The sequence below is a fragment of the Python bivittatus genome, unplaced genomic scaffold, assembly GCF_059951505.1.
Source record: "Python bivittatus isolate LINGU-HERP-01145 unplaced genomic scaffold, Pbiv_v1 ctg000980_np1212, whole genome shotgun sequence".
Lineage (NCBI taxonomy): Eukaryota > Metazoa > Chordata > Lepidosauria > Squamata > Pythonidae > Python > Python bivittatus.
Genome location: NW_028277125.1, coordinates 41,626,445 through 41,644,778, shown reverse-complemented (window position 1 = coordinate 41,644,778; position 18,334 = coordinate 41,626,445). Strand labels below are relative to the sequence as shown.

Sequence of the window (18,334 nt, the reverse complement as noted above, 5' to 3'; positions counted from 1 at the left end):
CCCCTGTTTCCATCTAACCACCTAATCCATAGTCATGGAAATGCCTCTGTTAAAGTTGGATTGTGATTTTCTTGTTGTAAGTAAAACAGCAACAGGCAATGGAGCACACAGTAAGAGAAATGGATATCGTTACATTAATCACAAACAGAGTTCAGTTACAGTATGGTACGTCAATGCTACAAAATGAATTGATCATGGGATCTATATATTATATACATAGCAGTGATGCACTGTGATGAGCCCAAACTAATAAATATACAAAAGATATGGAAACCAACAAAAGCCAGAAGAGAGTTATCTTTTCCAGAGTCCTAAATGTTGCATTTTCCATCTGATTAAGAGTGTAATAACTGTATAAAGAACTTAGCAATAGTATTCTGGTTTGATTGGGAAATGGCTCATCCTTAGCTACAAGCAAGTGCCTTTTGGTCTAGAAGGATTTATTTCAAGTGGTTGAGAATCTCCTTTGTTGCAGCCTTGTATCTCTAAGGGATTTTTTTGGGGGGGGGGGGTTCCCATCCCTTCCAAGTAACAGCAGAAGATGTGTCATTGATCGTCAGAGGTTCACTGTTTTTAATATTTTTCAAGGGATTTTCTTTTCATAATAATAAGTAGCAATCTCAATAGAGGCATTTCAGTTAGAAAGGTTTTACAGTCAAAATGTTACATCTGCAAATAGCTGTTCTGAATTTTTTTTTTTAATTGCATATTTTAACCTTCCACATTTCAAGTTTTGCACATAATTCTTTTCCCTATTCATTTTAACATTGCAGTCTTCTCTGGCTGAGTGCTGTTTTCTACTTTTTTCCCAATTCTAAAATGAATAATGGTTTGGTTAATTTAAGTTGTTCCTTTTAAAGAACCTCTTTAAACCTTCAGTGAAGAGATGTCAGACCAATTCTTTGTTATTACACTTAGTTGCCTCCTAGCTATATAACTTCTGAGTGTAAATCATTGAACTTTACCCTCTAATGAAGTATTGTAGAAAATAAATTGTAATGGATACATTTTTATCTTGTCCCTTTTTTATTGGAGTCTGTCCGTTTTGACTTTTCACACTGAAATCTTCAAATTCTTTTTCTAAAAAAAATAAATTGAAATCTAAAACAGACAGTGGCAAAATCAGCATGAAATGGGTGGGAATCTTTAGCAATATTGTGTTTTACAAGATAAAGTCTCAAAAAGAATAAGATTGGACATTTTGTTAAAAAAATAAAATAAAGCCTTCATGTTTGTTTGGCTGTGGTATTTTGTCTTGTGATCCATACAGAATATTGAGTGATGGGCCATGCCTGTATGTTTTTTCTCCTTTGATAAACAAGAACTGAGCTGCTTATTCCAGCAAGTAATGCTGGTATCTATGCAAAATGTTTTTAAAATAAGTATCACTTTAGCCAGTAAAGTTTAGTTCTGTCCTTTTTAGTTTATCTAATACAGCAATATATTAGTTGAAAATGAAGGATGAGCATATATATCAAACTCAATAGGTAGACGGCACTCCAGTACTTTCTGTTGGTAATAAATAGTAGTATTGGTCCCATATCATTACCTTACTTAATAGATTTTTTAAAAATTAAAACTTTAACCTTATATTTACCTGGGAATAAATACTACTAAGCTCAAGATTTTCTTTTGACAAATCTTTCATGTTTGTGCTGTAATAATGCAATATTTCACCATTCAGAAAGGTAGTTCTCTTTTCTTTTACATCACTTCAAATGAAAAGTGGCAGAGGTTTATTTTTCCTTCTATGGCATAGAGCCAAAATATAATATTTTAATGGGCCCTCAGTGCACTTCCATTCCTGGAAAACTGATTTTAAATTAGAAGAGTTAAATGTTGAAATCATTTTGTGATTTCAATACGTTTAGTGCTCTTGAATAATTAACATGGGAAGAGAATTAATTTAAGAATAGGATAGATGTGCTTCTACTGAACTAGTAATATAAATTACTGTACATATTCATGCTGTCCATTCTTTGAATTTATAACTTTTCTACTACAAACCACAATGTGCATCTGGAATTTGTACCTTAAGCAACTTGATTTGGGTTCATGCATCACACTGACTAAGTTGAATAAATTGTAATGGTCTGGCTTATAAGGCTAAGCAGTAAGCATGTTTTGCAAACCACACTGGTTTAATACATAACATACCAAAAAATAAACAGTATGGCTTAGTGCACTATGTGAACCCAGCCTTTGCTTTAAGCTTAGATTTAGATAAGCCATTCAGTTATAAAATGATTAGCTATTGAATTTTTTTATTTGCAATCGTAATGACTGGCTGCTTTAGCACAATATAATGACCTAAAGCACACAAACCCCATTATTATATGGTTAGGGAGATTGGTGTGGCTCATTGACTTAGGATCAGGATAACCTTGAAGTGAGGCTAGAATCCTCTGTATTCAAAATCAGTGCTTTTATTCAATGAAATTGCCTAAAGCTGCTGACTTACATGAAAATAAACATCATGAATTTCGGCTAAAAACCTACATGTTTATTACAGAGGAACTTGTCTGAATAAATTGGGACTTCTGGTTACTTTGTCAGATTAGTGGTATAATAGTATATTTATGAAGCAGTAACTGTATTACAGTAACACATTTATCAAGTTACAATGGTGTATCTATGTGGATTCTTGAAAATTGTTAAACTGACTACATCTAGTGAAGCATTATGTTTTCTTGTACACAGATAATATTTAGGCTTACATGTGATAGGGGGGATGTCTTGGAGTCATTCTTGACTTCTGGTGACCTCAGTTTCTTGGCAAGATTTTCAGAAGCGGTTTCCCATCATCTTATGGCTGATGTTGTAGGAGCTGTGTTAATGCATGATGGCAGAAAAATGAAAGCCTATTGGGATGTTTTCTAACAAATGTTATTAAAACGCATAAGCTTTCACGAGCTGCAGTTCACTTCATCTGATGCATCTGTTTAGCCACTCTGTGCATTGGAAAGGAAAACTCATGCCTTTTAATACAATTGTTAGTCAGAAAAAGTGACTGATCCAAAGTGACCCAGGTGGCTTTGTGGTAAGGCAGGACTAGAACACAGAATTTCTGTTTCTAGTCTAGTGCCTTAAATCACTACACCAGACTGGCTCTTGTGTAAGCATAACCTCCCATTTGGTGTTCTTTAAATGTATGAGACTACATAATCCACTGGATTACTGGGAATTCTGAATGTTGTAGCTTTACACAAAATCAAGCAATCAATTTATTTATTGTTTTGAACCCCTGTTGTAACAAATAAGATAAAACCTGCACAAAAGTGGCCAAACTTTAATAAAATACATTAAAATATACAAAAATCAGTAAAAACATACTTTGCTTTACTTCTAATATTTTACAGCAGGTAAACATAAGGAACTTTTGATAAAACATTCTCTCTGTTTAGCAGCAGCCCGTGCAAAGCTCGCTAGTTTCTGTAGCAGCGTCTCCTTGTCTAAATTCATTAGATATTTAATTTTATATGAATCAGGCCAAAATTATTTTCTTATCAAGAGGGCTCCAGAAATTTTCCACGTGCAGAAATAAGGCAGTATTAATAATGGATAAAATCTTCTATAATTTCCTTGGAGCAAGGGCAGAAGAGCATATTATATGGGATATTGTCTAACTGAATGTGGAAAAATCGAAGGTGGTGGTATTTGGGGGAAAAAGGAAAAGACACAAATGGAGAATTGGGGAATATAATATAGAGCAAGTTCTCTCTTACAGATACTTGAGCATCCTTTTTAATGCTTCGAGAGGCAGTTGGCACTCTCACTATCAGGCCCAAAAAGTAAAAACTGAGGAAGCTTTGGCAAGAATAATAGTTCTGGCATACAAGCGGTGGTCAACAAATTCCTCCAATCCTAACTCTTCTAAAAACCAAGTTAGTTCCTTACTTTTCCTATATAGTAGAGTTTTGGGGAATTTCTACCCCTTATATGAAATTCTTTCAAAACAAGCTCCTCAGAACTGCTTTAATAGTAATAGTACTCCTATCCCCTTTCTCTATGCAGAAACTGGCACATACCCAATTAAAGCTAGAATAATTGTAAGGGCATTTAATTATTAGGCTAGACTCCTCTCACTACCTGATCCCCAACTTGTCAAGCAGTGCCTTTCTCCGCTCCTTGCACCAGTTGGTTTACATTTTTATTCCAGTCATATGCATATCTTTGGCTTTTCTCTGGAATTCTTTTAAATTCAAATAATGCAAACAATAATCTATTATTTAAAAACAGGGTGATGAATGTCTTTGCCCAAAGAAATTTGTTTAAATTATCACAAAATAAAATTGCCCCTTGGTACGCATTTCATAAAACCAAAATCGAATGCAAACATTATCTGAAGTGTGTTATAGTGCCATCCCTCCGAGAAGCACTTACAAAACTACAGTCCTGCAAATGGCATCAGCAACTAGAGAGGGCTGATTTCACAATATCCCGTATAATATGCTTTAGGCACTAACTCAGACTGTATCCTTGTCCTCTCTGACACTGGTTGAGCTGAAGGCTCCCCCTTTACCCAGTCCTTTCAGATGGAGATGTCAGGCAGGAATTATATTCGAAGCTTTCTGCAAGGAAAGCAAATCCTGTGCATTGGATTAGGACTTCCAGTAGACGCCTTTCATTAGTTAATCTGCATGCAAGAAAGATATTTACAACCTTCTCCTGGGGTGCGGGGGGGGGGGGACGGACGGACGAGAAAAGCAGTTTTCCAAAGCAAGTTTTAGTACATCCTAACCCGCAGAAATTGAAAGGCTTTTTGTGAGTAATTTTCATGGGAACCTACCTAATGATGGGGACTATCAGACCTGCAAGAAACTCAGAAACAGGTATTTATTACATTTAGGCCAAAGATCTATATCCACTCATTTACTTGGAAGTAAATCGTACTGAAAGCAACGAGATCTATTTCTGAGTAAACCCACTGAATTCAGTCTTTCAAATCCTAAACTCCCTTGTGAGGAGGCGGGCTCTACGGAGTACACTCAGCTGACTTATTTCGGAGAAAGCGCGCGCATTACGAGCGCAAAGTCTCAGGTTCCGGATCGTTCTCGAGACCACGCCCAGTTTTCTCTCCGTCTCCCCCGCCCCTCAGGAGGCAGCGTCGGGGAAGCGCTTTGTTCAGTCTCCTCCAGGGGGCGTCGGTGCTAGTCGCCCCTGTTTCTGCTCGTTTTTCGTGTTTCCGGCCCGCCGGGCGTTTTCCGGGGCCGGATGAAACGATGGCGGCAGCGGGTACCGATATCAGGGCCGTAGATGTGGAGGAGGATGCGTCTCAGCTGGTTTTTCCCAAGGGTGAGCAGCAAAGTCTTGGGGAGAGTAAAGAACCGGTGAAGCTAAGGAAGGTGCATAAGGGAGACTCCCGCGTACGGGCATAGAAGAACTAGGCGATGTTGTTGTTGTTGTTCAGTCGTTAAGTCGTGTCCGACTCTTTGTGACCCCATGAACCATATCGCGCCAGGCCTTCCTGTCCTTAGGCGATGTTGAGGGTCGTTTAATAGTCTTTCTCCATCTGGTGTTCCTCAGAATTGTCAGGGCTGTGTCGGCTGCGAATTTAGGAGTTGACCTGGGGGGGCACCAGGCGGGGAAAGCCTGCAACTTAGAGTCATCCGTCTCAGTTCTACAGAAAGACCCTACCGTGGCTTTCAAGGCCTGCTCTTGTTCTCATTCCAGGCCAGGTATGTGGGCTGCAAGCACAAGGGGTAGCATGATGATGATAAAATAGTACTATCCTCCTCTTCCTCCTGTTCTACTGCTTCTACATACATGCACAGCATAATTGACTGGCAAATAATTTGTGAAGGATTTCATAACTTAGATTTGGGGAATAACTGGCTTTTTAATTTTTTTTGGCTGTAAAACTAAGTTATTATTCTTTTTGGTAACTTTTACTTATGATTTTAAGCATGTGTTATCAGTTCTCTGTGTACATATCTGTTTAACTTAACAATATTGTGGAGATATATGCTTATCTAAATGAATTGAAACTTGTGAACTTCAAAGTAACGTTTGCAAATTCTGTTGTTTAAGTGACTGGGGATAATAACCTTTTTGTTCAAAATCTGCAGTATTGTAAAAATTAGTTTATATGTGAATGTGCAACTGCTAATATAGGATGTAACTTTGAAACTGACAGCTGAATATCCAAAATACTCTTAAGGATGATGATATATCATAAATTTGACAGTGTGGTTTGTACATTTATATCTAGAAGTTTAAAGATTTATTATAAGGGGTGATGTATGCTTTGCTGCAGAATGAAGGTGATAAACGCTATCTTATCATTTCAAGAAGAAATCACATTTTGAGTTCTTCTATACATGTAAAAATTCCTGTGAGGTGAAACAAGTATAGAAAAGGAACAATAGCTAGAATCTTTCAAACTTATATTTTCTACTTAGAGACTGATGTTTGATTTGTTTCTATTTTGATGCAGAGATAAATTTAGTTAAAGTAGTTTTCATTCACAGCCTGAAACACTACTATCAAGGCTTAGTCAAAGCTTAATACCTATATAAATGTATCTTTTTATTTTATCTGTTAACCCGGCACCTATATTTGCATGCAGAATTTGAGACTGCTGAAACTCTTTTAAATTCAGAAGTGCACATGCTCCTGGAACATCGGAAACAGCAAAATGAGAGTGTGGAAGATGAGCAAGAGCTTTCTGAACTGTTTATGAAAACTTTGAATTATACAGGCCGCTTTAGCCGCTTCAAAAACCGGGAGACTATCGCTAGTGTCCGCAGGTGAGTTAGTTTTCAAATAAAATATTTTTAGTTAGGTAATAGGAGAGCTAATGTCCTTCTAAACTGAACAAAGATAAAATTTACACAGAATTATTTATGTTACTATTTGATGAAATTATATTGATGAATTATTGATCAATTATATTTGATGAAATTATTTATGTTACTATTTGATGAAATTATATTGCAAGTGAGAATGGAAGAAATAACAGAACAATTCAAGTTATTTTAGAGGCATAAATATGTAATAAAAAAGAGATTAAATCCCTGCTTTGTGAATTGCTCAGGGCTCTGCACTCTCCTTACTCCTATTTAACATTATATGAAGCTACTGGATGAGTTATTCCATCAGCATGGGGTACTAATGATACCCAACTGTACATGCACCCTGTACCCTGGACCAAAAGTGATGCCAACCAAGTGAGGTTCTTTCCCAGTGTCTGGAAACTCTGGAGGTTTGGATGGAGGAGAATAAACTTCAGCTTAACCTTGGCAACACTGTGTCGGTATGGCTTTTGAGGCCCCCTGGATATGGAGATTTTCTATCTTTAACTCTGAGTGGGGCTACACTCTCATATTCTGAGTTGGTGTGCATTTGGGAGGTCCTCCTGCACTTACAACTCTTTCTCAGAAAGCCAGTGATAGCCATGGTTAGGAAGGCCTTTGCCCAGGTTCAGTTATGTGCCAGTTGCACCATTTCTAGATCAGGAGGCCACACCTTAGTCACCTCTGGTGACTTGCTGTGCTCAGGTCTTGCCTGACAGGTAGAAAGGCAGAGGGCTGCTCAGCTGCTGCTCCCACCAGCGCTGCTGCCCAACATCTTCCTGGTGAAGCACCAGCTCTTCCGTGGGCTTGTGAGATTCAGCCAGCCCTACTCCATGCGCTCACCAGCGAAGTTAGTGCCATGGCCGCCCTGCTGCCAGGAGTCACTGCCAGGCATTCCAGCCACATGCAGGGGAGGCACCATAGAAACATCTCTGCCTTGCTGCCTGGCGGGAAGATCACCCTAGCCAGCAGTGGTGCACAGACTGCTGTGGCAGACCCAACCCCTTCCTGGCAGGACAGCACTTTCCAGATGGCTCCCTCCTTTGTACAGGGCAGTGGCAGTGGAGGAACTTCCTTGGGTGGGGCAGAAATGTGCAGAGCATGTGGAGCCCTCCGGCCGGTGGCAAACTCAGACTGCTGAAGTAGGGAGGCTGGCATCCAGAGAGCCAGCAGCAAAGGGCGGGCGTACCCTGCACAGCATGGCCAACAGAGCCCCCCTGCTGTAGGGTTTGAAGCCAGTTGGCAGAAGGGAGGCAAGGCAAAGAAGATGACAAAGGTCAGCTGGGGGCAGCAGCAGCAGGTAGTTGGTGGTAGGCGCAACAGCAGAATACAGTGGCGGAATACAGCAGCCTCTTCATCTCTGCCATGCTGTGCAGAGTGACCAAAAGGCAGAGATGGTGGGGGGAGATAGGTGGGTGGGGAGAATTGAAGTGGAGGCAGTTCGAGCAGGGCAGGAGAAACTTGAGGTCCTCACCTAATGTTCACTGCTGGAACTGCTATCGCTAAGCAGCGTGATCACGTGTTTCACTTAATGACTGCTTTGCTTAGCGATGGAAATTCTGGTCCCAGTTAGGGTTGTAACCCAAGGGCTACTTGTAGTTACATTTTAAAAAATCTCCAGTTGTAGATTCTTCAATTTATATAGGCTAATTCAGATCATACTTACAATCTTTAAAATGTGGAATTCTTACATACCAAATTACTAATCCCCAGCATTAATCCAGCAGTTGAAAGCATTATTTTTCTGTTGGAGTGAATAACAGCTGTCACTCTATTTCTATTCAGCCCAAAGTAAAGAATGACAATCTAGATTTGGACAGCAACATAACTTTTTCTCAGGCATTGAGAAAACAAGTGGGAGCAATATGTATACCACCTTGAGTTGTAGAAAATAAAGGTGGGAACTAAGTATAATAAATAAAAATAATATAAATAAAATATATAGATATTGGCAGTAAATAGAAATGGAAAAAATAATAGAACAAGTTTGGAACTTTACTGTCTTCCTCTCTGTTGTATAATTTGTGAGAATATAGGAATCAAGGATAAGACAGTTCTGGATAGTTAATCAGAACAGTGGCAAAGTAACATTTTTTCAGTTAAAATGATGTAAATACAACAAAGCAATAATGTTAGTATAGAAGTGCTATTTTTTGATGAAAAGGTTTATTCTTTATATAAAGTACACATGTATATATTTTGTGTGTGTGCTTGTGAATGTGTGCCTGATTATTGAATTGCATAGTAGTTTATACAACACTCATACAGACATAAATGGTAATAACATTGCACTGAAAGAATGAGGTATGGTAAAACAAACAAAAAAATCCCAACTGCAATTCAAATCTACTTCCTTTCAATTTTAATTATCTTATTTCTTGTGTTTTAGAGTACTTTCTTTCCACCACTGTTTACATTTTTATGCAAATTTTTTTTCTTGCAGTTTATTGCTCCAGAAGAAGCTCCATAAATTTGAACTGGCATGTTTAGCTAATCTGGGTCCTGAAACAGCTGAAGAGGCCAAAGCTTTAATTCCCAGGTGAGTTGCCCTAAGTAAAAGCTTGTCATGATACAAGTGAATTTGAATCCTCAACCACCAGAAAAACCAAACAGTCACAATCTCATCACCTGGTTAAAAAATTGGATTTAGGCTTAGTATAATACCTACCCTTCAGTCAAATATTGACAATTTTTTTGGTCAAATACTGTGAAACCATTAAATTAAAAATATTGACCCAATTGGGACAATAGCCTTTAAAAGTTCTAAATTGTGATTTCTTAGCTTTATTTCTGTTCTGTTTTAATTAAAATGACTTATAGTCTGGATTCTACCAAACAAGAAGAGGAAGTCTGAATATAGTCTTGTTTAAATATATTCTTTATTACTGTCTAAAATTGTTTCAACTAGTTTGTTTTTATAATTTTATCAAATTTTGTTAATGATTAAGATATGTCTTATATCTAATAAACTAATATCAAGGTGGAAGGAAGAAATTGGGCATTTTTTGACTAGTCACATGTCCAATCTGAGTTGAATTAGTCTAGCTTTAAACAGTATTGAGAGGGAAAAAAGAACCATGTCTTATTGGTAGTTTCTTTGAATCCTACAGAGACTGCTGACTTGCAGTTCTTTTCCAGAGAATTTATATATCAGTACTTGTTTTATAAAAAGAAAAACACTGCTCATTCTTATCTTTCAGCTTAGAGGGTCGATTTGAAGATGAAGAATTGCAGCAAATTCTTGATGACATTCAGACCAAACGAAGCTTTCAGTATTAAAATGAATTGCTAGATTCTTCTACAATCTGAACAGTGGGGATGGGGAATTGAGGAACTCATACTTGTTTCTTTGTAGCCCTAGAGAAATTCTGTCTGTTGATAATAGAGAGGCCAGTACAGATTAATACATTATTTTGTATTCCAGCCAAGTTATGTTTCCAGGCTTTATGAACCTCTTAATGATAAGAGTTTAAACAGTTGTATGACATGAATCACAGAACTTTGGAAAGTTTTACCTGATTGGAAGTGAATATTAAACATAACTTCTTCATCCTAGGAATGCAAAGAATATTTTGGGGTCAAGTAATACTAATTTGAATATGTCATATGTAAAATAGAAGAAATATTACTATATTTAGTTCACATTACTATTTAAGAATTGTAACAGTAGAATCAAGATAAACCTGTGGGGTTTTTGTTGTGCTTGTTCATGAGACTGAGCTTTCTCCTTCAAAAATAATCACAAATTAAAATAGGGTATTTTTAACTAAGGGCTTATGAATGTTGTTTTTCATTGTTTTTATAAATGTGGGAAGGAAACACTAGTAAGTATAAAGAAGGGGGCTGCTTATTATTAAATTACATCTAATCTTTTTGATGTATGTTGAAATATTGCTATATTAAATTATGATATATGCATTGCTATAAATACTTGTCTGAATTCATGTGCATTTTGGAAAGAGAAGAAAACACTTTTTTTTTTTTTTTGAAACAGAGTAGAAACTGATGGCATATATTACAAAGGATCAAGCTTAGGGCATGATTTAACCATTCATATCTCTTCTTAGTTCAATAGAAATGATTTTGCTTGCAGTTATTATAGAAATTATCCTGTACATTACAAACATAAATCAACTACTGAAAGGTTAACCAGTTATTAAAAATTGCTTTGAGGACAGAATCCATTCCTCCATCTCACCCAGTCCCAGAATACTACCAAGGCAGGCTGTAAAATAAGTGTTAAAATGACTGCTTCAAGCATCACAAATTGTATAGCAAGAAGACATACTACAAAAAATGGAATTTTCTTGCAGCAATTAATACAACTTTAATAATGGTATCCCTACTCAATATTAAATCAAAGTTTGTGTAACATTAATTACAAAAGGTGATTTTTACTTCGAGTTAGTAATATCAATCTCTTTAATGATTAATTTTCCCGCAAATATTTCTTTTCTCTACCTCTCGTTTTCTGCTTGACAAAATACTATTTTTCTTGGCCAGTTATTAATTACAATCCAATCATAAGTAAATTCTTACCCTGTTGAAATTGTGACTATTTTGAGACTACACAGGGTTATATTATTGCTTGGGCTTTCCCTTTCCGTTCTTTAGTTTACATTAACGCTTCCCTTTCCGGAAAGCAAACGGGAAGCCGCCGTGTCGCTACTCTCTGGTAGTCGCAAAAAGATGCCGTGTCGTGCTTCGTTCAGAGGGCGCATGCGTATCCTAAGGTCTTAACTCTCCCCGCCTCCTTTTGGTTGGTGTGTCTGATGACGTTCATCATGTGCACCGTCTCCAGTCGCTGCTGGGGAAGATGGCGGATTGTGGCAGAGACGGCTCGTGAGGCGGCAGCTTCCGGGATAAGATTGTTCGGGACGTCGGGGCCCCACGGTACAAAGCTCCGTGAGCGGCTGTTTTGTGAGTGTCTCACATCAAGAAAATTGGTGATAGTTGGTTGGAAGAGTCCAGTAAGTCGGAAGATCGCAGCCGTTTCCGCCATTTTTAGGCCGCGAGAGCTGCTGCTGTTAACTGGCGGCGAACGGGCCTGAGATTGAAAGCCGAAATAGGAGGACGTCGTGAATGGAAGTGGAGAGGCTAGACTAAAGCTACGATATGTAGCTCAATAAAAGCCGTAAGGTCTTCACTCTAAACGAGAGGTGAAATCCAATATCTGGAAGGAAACTGGGAAAAGCAAGCAAGTAGCCAACATCCTATCCCTTTCCTTAGGACGTGATTAAGTAATCACATCCTAAGTTTAAGAGGTGGAGAATACTTATAGCGGAGTTCCTTCGGTCAAGAGCAGTGGCTATAAGTGTGTAATGTGAGCCGTTTTCCTGTTCAGATCTCATCTCCATTGTGCGTTCTCTGGTCATTGTTTTAAAACGTGCAAACCTATTTATAGTTGGGAATTATTATACTGCTAAACTTGCAGAACTGTTACAAAGTTTAGAGATTGGTAACATTGGAAGTTACTTTTAGACTTCAAAAATTCTTACACAGAGGCCAGGTATTAGCATCCTTCTTTCCAAATAAAATATCATGATACAAAATATGTAAGTTTTCTGATAGTACAAGGTTAAGTAGAAAGGGCAAGAGGCTATAACTGTAAGAAAGAGTGCAGTTTTAAGTTCACTTAATAGATGTTAAGTCCTGTTGAGCACACTGTGACTTAAATTTCTGAGTAAATATGCATAAAATTTTATTACAAATAAAATTTTAGTTTTGAAAATATAAGTTCATTCTGAATTTTGAATATCAGTTTATAGTTTGTGCTAAAAGGTAATACATTCATTGTAAAACCTTTAACTTCCCAGTACTCATGCTTACATATTCTTAGAAGCTAGGTGCTTATAGTAGAATTACTAGAATTTTAATGTCTTTTTTTTTCAGTTGCATGATTATGTATTCTTGGAGCTTTTAATGATTTTAAAAAGTTATTTGCACTTAATCAAGGTATAAAGCATTTTAAAATTAAATGGGGGTCATTGCATTTTACTAAAATCTTGTGGCTTTACAGCTAATCTTCAAATAAAACATAACTGCACCAATGAAGTGCTCACTACATAGTTCACAGATGATAGCTTAGTCCTCAAACATCCTGGTCTTGCGTTATTTCAAATGAAGTGGTTCAAAGTATTTTGGATTTGAAGTAGAAGATATAACATCACATATTTTTAGATTTGGCTAATTTTTAATAGACACATGTGAACTTAATGAGTTAACCAGGTGGAATTTGTATGAAGTTTTCTCAGAAGAGCTATTTTTCTCCATTAAACTTGGATATCAAACTAATTTGTGTGGATTTCCTAAGCAGTTCGCAGTGGAAATAAAGCTATTGGGGGGGAAAGCACATACAAACTCAATGGATACTTGGTTAAATCATAACTTACAAATACTGAAATAATAAGTTGGTGAGTCAGTTATAGTAATGCTATTATACTGCATTTTTATGTATTTAGAGAAAGTAGTAAACTAATTACAATAGGCTAGGCTCAAACTCTGTATTTTTCATTGTAAAGAGTACTATTTATATTGATACAGAGCTTAGGTTGTTCTGTTCGTAGAAAAATATCAAAAACAGGGCCGTTTATCCAGCAGATGATCTTGCTAACAGAAGACAGGCCTTTTTTGCAACTTTTCTTTCTGTTGAAATGCCCCACACTATCTCCTGTGTGGTTCCAGATAATTCTCAATCAGTAGTAGATTGCAGTGGGAAGAGAAAAATGGCTAAAAATATTTCCTTTCCCTGCTGTGGTTAGTGGATACCTAATCATAGGGCTACACCTAAAAATTCCATATGTCTAGATAATCTCTTTGTAGTTTATTCTATCTCATTTGCTATAATCAACTAATATGCTACTTTGATAGTTGATTTTTCAATATACCAGCTATTTGAAAGCTCATTTTTTCTTAATGTGACCCTGTAATAATATTTCTAGAAACCATTGAAATATAATTCAGAGGAATTACTGTTTGGCTGGAAAGTGTCTTCTGGCATTTTTTCTCTATTCTTTGTGGATCACTTTTACACATCATAAGCATCTGAATTTAAATGTTACTTCTGCTTTTAAGTACTATAGTAGAATATCCTGGAGCTATTACCTGGAATCATGGCTTCGGTAAAGAAACTACAGTAACTTAATAGCAATCTCAATGGAGCTGGAAGCCATACAAGTTGCACTCTGTAGAGACATAGAATTAACTTTGCTTCTAATTGTAAATTGTCAGTCACCAGGGAAACTGATGTTTTGAAATTTAAATTAGTTTGATTAACTTTCTAGTTCTGCAGGTAATTTGGAGAGATTTGGGATTCTTAATTGCTATATTACTTTTTGCATTATGTTGAAAGTTTAGGGAAAAGCATGCATATTAAAGTATATAGAGGATTAATGTAAAGTGTTTCCAAGATTTGTAACTGTCAGGCTGGAAAATTGGAAAAGCACAATTCTTAAAATTGCTTGTAAAATACTTTTGAAACAGAAGTGGTTCCATAAGGTATCAGAATCAAATTCAACCCCAGTTCTACTACCTCTGCCAGTAAAGTGATAAGAGCATATGAAGAATAATTCACTGTTTTTGAACTCAAAATCTAATAGCATGATATTTATATTTGTATCTTAAGAATTGTCGCCTAAAGAAGTGAATTAGGAAATAGTGTAATTTTTCTGGTATTATATATGTTCCTTGTATTACTGATTAATGTGGGGGGGAGGGAATTTGACATTTTTACATTACAGAAAATTTGTTTTAGATAATCATACATTGGTTGATGATAAAGAAAGCAATCCACAGACATTATGTGAATGAATACAGCAGGACAGCTACCCCTGCGTATTTGTTTGTAAGGTTAGTTACAAGTTATTGAAAGTCCAGCAAACACTTTTGAATTGCATTTAGAAATTTGCTGAAAACTATTGCCAGTACTAGTACAACGTAGCTACCACCTTCATTGAGATGTTAGTCATTGTACTAATTGCCAGTTACACTTCTCAAGTAATCAGAATCTCCCCAAAAGTCTGAGTCTGGAAAATAGAGGCCTACATGGCTTCACAAGCAATTTGTGTATGCTGCTGAACTAGTTTTAAGTGAGTAATTATATTTTTTTCTATAAAAACTATAACCCAAACTAGATTTTTGTGTGTGTGTATGTTTTGAAATTTTTGCATGCTTCTAAGACAGAACATTTTATATTGCTATATTTTTCTTCAAACATATGCTTTACTTTACAAAGCTATTAGGAATGAATACATTATGCAATTTCAAAATTTCAATTATCTGCAAGATAGTCCTTAGACATACATATGTGTATGTAGTAGCTGCATTCAAACAAACAACAAAATGTGCCTTCCAATTCTGGCTTTTAAGAAGCCAGCTTTTCTAGTTTAAGCATAGTAAATAAATCATGAAAAGAGTCAAGTTTATTTAGATAGTTCTGCTGCTAGGGGGAGTAAAATGAGAGTTTTTGAGTATAAATTCTGCTTGACTGTGATATAAACACACAGTCATTGACTATATAAGATTAAGTGTCTGACTTAATATGCCAACTGTCATATTGTGAATAAGACTTATTCATCAGATATAAGCTGAACTTACAAAATTAGATTATATTTAACTTTTTTCATTTTCTAAAAACAAATTGTTCTATTTTTTTAAAATCCAGAAAATGCATATCATATCATTAATTCTCCATATCACTAATTCTCAGATTAATATCTGTCGATGTATCTTGTGGAAAAATATGACAAAACTACATATTTCTGTATTAGCAATATAGTGCCATTCATTCCATGTGACTGATTACTCTGGACCAGATGAAAATCCTTGCACAGTTCTAAACTGTTGCATTAAAGGGCCATTGAAAAATAAGCAGGCACAGAGTTGCACTCTATTGTCAAATATTTGAGATGAGGTGGGGGATTTCAGTCACTCACATCCTAGTCACCTCACAGCTTGACTACTGCAATGTGTTGTACATGGGGCTGCCCTTGAAGACCACCCAGAAGCCTCAACTGATCCAGAATGCAGCAGTGTGGGCAGTGATGAGTGTGCTTTGCTATGCCCATGTAACACCTCTGCTTCATGAGCTGCGCTGGTTGCCAGTTTGCTTCTGGTTATGAATCAAGGTGCTGCTCGCTACCTATAAAGCCCAACATGTTATAGTGCTGGTTACTTGAGGGACTGCCTGTCTCCCATATCATCTGTCCAGCTGATCTGGTCTGGCAGGTTTGGTGTGCTCTGGGTTACTTCAGAGCACGCTAAACAATGTCATCTATCGGGACCCCAGAAGTGCACCTTCTCTGTAGCAGTGCCTACCCTGTAGAATGAGGTTCCCCTGAGATTCAGACAGCCCCCACCCTGCTGGTGTTTCAAAAGGCTCTGAAGACCTAGCTCTTCACCCAGGCCTTTGGTAAGTGTGATTGAAGCCCTTTTTGCTTTTTTTTCTTTGTTCCCATTTGGGTTTGCTATCTCTGCCATCTTTGTTCTTTTTTGTTTTATGTTGTTTTATTTTTTAATATAATTAACAATTTGTAAACTGACCAGAGTCCCAGAGTTGCTGGGAGTCAGGCAGCATATAAATTTAATATATTATTATTTCATTCTGTCAGATTGCTCCGTCAGATTATGTATATTGCAAGTACAAATCCACCTGAAAAGAGACATTGCAGATTTGGATATATGTAGAGAACTTTAGCAGCTGTCCTCGTAATTGTATTTGCTCGAAAAAGTGTAGCTGTAATTATATGGCTGTGTTTGTATATACTGTAACCTTACCCATGCAAGCTGTTCTCTGTATGTGAGGTTACACAATTAGTGGTTGGGTTTACACATGGTACTAAGTCATGAATTGTTCAATCATAGTTACTGTTTAAACCACAATTGTCTGGTTGCACAACACACTAATCCATAAACCATCATTTATAAATTGCTGTAGCTGAATTCACAAAACCACTAGTTTTGTATAATGTGTGAATCTGGCTTTGCAGCAGCTGAACTTTTCTCTCAGTTCCTTTTCCTTTTTGATTTTGTATCCTATCCAATTTCCACTGCCTACAGTAATCTTTCTTACTATCTATGTTTTTTATGCTAGGGACCAATAACAGAAATAGCAAGCCATACAGTAAGATAGATCAGTGAAGGATAAAGGATAAGCATTGTAACTGCTTACCAACTGCAATCCATTTTGAAGGAACAGCAAACTGCACTACTTCAGCTAATATACTACTTCGTTGTAAGATGATGTATGCAATGCTGCTTAAGCAGTAAACAACTTTACAGTATTCTGTACTTCATGGTTTTATCAGAAGTTTAACTCTGAAGCAAAATGTATTTTCCACACCATTTTCCTATCAGTACAGTTATCAGCTGCTGCATAAGTTTTTTAAGTATGCTATTTGCCAACTTCAACTTCATAAAACAGTTTTATGTGTCTTGAGTATCTTAAAATAATTGTAACCAATTAGATTTTTTTTGTGGCTATTGCTGGCAGATAAGGAGATAGATAAGTACAAAAAAATTTAAAAAGTGCAGTACTATTGATCTGTTGAAATAATGTTCAATTATTTAAAGAGTTGCCATTGTTAAGCTGGCTTGTTCAGTGAGACATAATTGATTGGATTGATACATCATGCTGTGCCATAAACCATGTTTTACAAACAACAGTGGCTTAGCATACGCATTCAGTAAATTGGATCAGCTAGGTCTGTGCCATTTACTGTTTTTCATTAAATGTCAAGTTGAAGCTATAATTTGTCTCTGTCAGTATTTAAGCATTAGAAAACTTTTGTATGTTGAGGATAATTAAATACTCATAGACATATAGTATAAATATCCCATTCTGTTTCTTGCATGTTATAAATTCTGTAATTAATAAGCTGTTTTGAACAAAAGGAGAAAATGATGTGTACTTATTTAATAACATAAAATATAAAAATAGAATTTCCATTACAAACTGAAAAACTGATTTTTAAAGTATGGAATAGATTACAAAGCAAAAAACACATAGTGTCAAAGGGGTAAAAAATGTAGGAGCCCTCTGATATATGGAATATATTTCACTGATTTGGTGGTGGCCCTGCCTGAGCTCCTGAATTCTGTGGCTACATTGGCAGTGGTGTTCCTCAGCCTGATGATCTTGGGGGACTTCAACCTGGCTGCTTCGGGCCCAGAGTTCGAGAGAGCTTGGGAATTTATGGCCAACTTGGCAACCATGGACCTAATACAATTTATTAAGGGCCCAAACTCACAACAGGCATTGCACATTAGATTCTGGTTTTTGTCTCAAGCGCTGGCAACATGTTCTGGGTTGAAGGATGCCAGTATCACTTCCTTGCAATGGACAGATCACTCCCTATTGGCCCTAGAGTTTTCTGTAGCTGCTCCTTATTGCAGGGAGGTTTGGCCTGCCCCAAGCAACTGATGGACCGAGTTGGGATGGATTATTCCTCAGGCTCTGGTGCACAGTCCAGCTGAGGTCTTAGTTATGGCTTGAAATCAGCATGCAATGAGAGACTTGGACCATGCCCCTCCTGGTTGGTTAA

At 36.9% G+C, this 18,334-nt stretch overlaps 2 protein-coding genes across 4 annotated transcripts in view; both read left to right on the top strand.

The window, feature by feature from the left end:
• Positions 1–5,149: 5,149 nt before the first annotated feature.
• Positions 5,150–10,722, top strand: POLR2D (RNA polymerase II subunit D). 2 transcript variants are annotated; one of them, XM_007421958.4, is made up of 4 exons: positions 5,150–5,295; positions 6,569–6,749; positions 9,238–9,333; positions 9,995–10,722. In XM_007421958.4, exons 1-4 carry the CDS (start codon positions 5,223–5,225, stop codon positions 10,071–10,073), a joined length of 429 nt encoding a protein of 142 aa, XP_007422020.1. In that variant the 5' UTR covers positions 5,150–5,222; the 3' UTR covers positions 10,074–10,722. The 2 variants fall into 2 exon arrangements, with proteins under 2 accessions (XP_007422020.1, XP_025031125.1); XM_025175357.2 differs by having other exon boundaries at positions 5,169–5,295; positions 6,602–6,749.
• Positions 10,723–11,576: 854 nt separating this feature from the next.
• Positions 11,577–18,334, top strand: part of WDR33 (WD repeat domain 33) — an 83,490-nt gene continuing 76,732 nt past the window's right edge. The window contains exon 1 of one of the 2 annotated variants that reach the window (XM_007421959.4): positions 11,577–11,714. The gene's annotated coding sequence lies outside the window, so the exon portion shown is untranslated. The remainder of the gene's footprint in view (positions 11,715–18,334) is intronic. The other variant, XM_088132172.1, reaches the window with a different exon arrangement.

Coding starts and splice junctions, on each gene's coding strand:
- POLR2D (XM_007421958.4), top strand. CDS start 5,223: ATGGCGGCAGCGGGTACCGATATCAGGGCCGTAGATGTGGAGGAGGAT. Junction 5,296..6,568: donor TCAGCTGGTTTTTCCCAAGG/GTGAGCAGCAAA, acceptor ATTTGCATGCAG/AATTTGAGACTGCTGAAACT. Junction 6,750..9,237: donor ACTATCGCTAGTGTCCGCAG/GTGAGTTAGTTT, acceptor TTTTTCTTGCAG/TTTATTGCTCCAGAAGAAGC.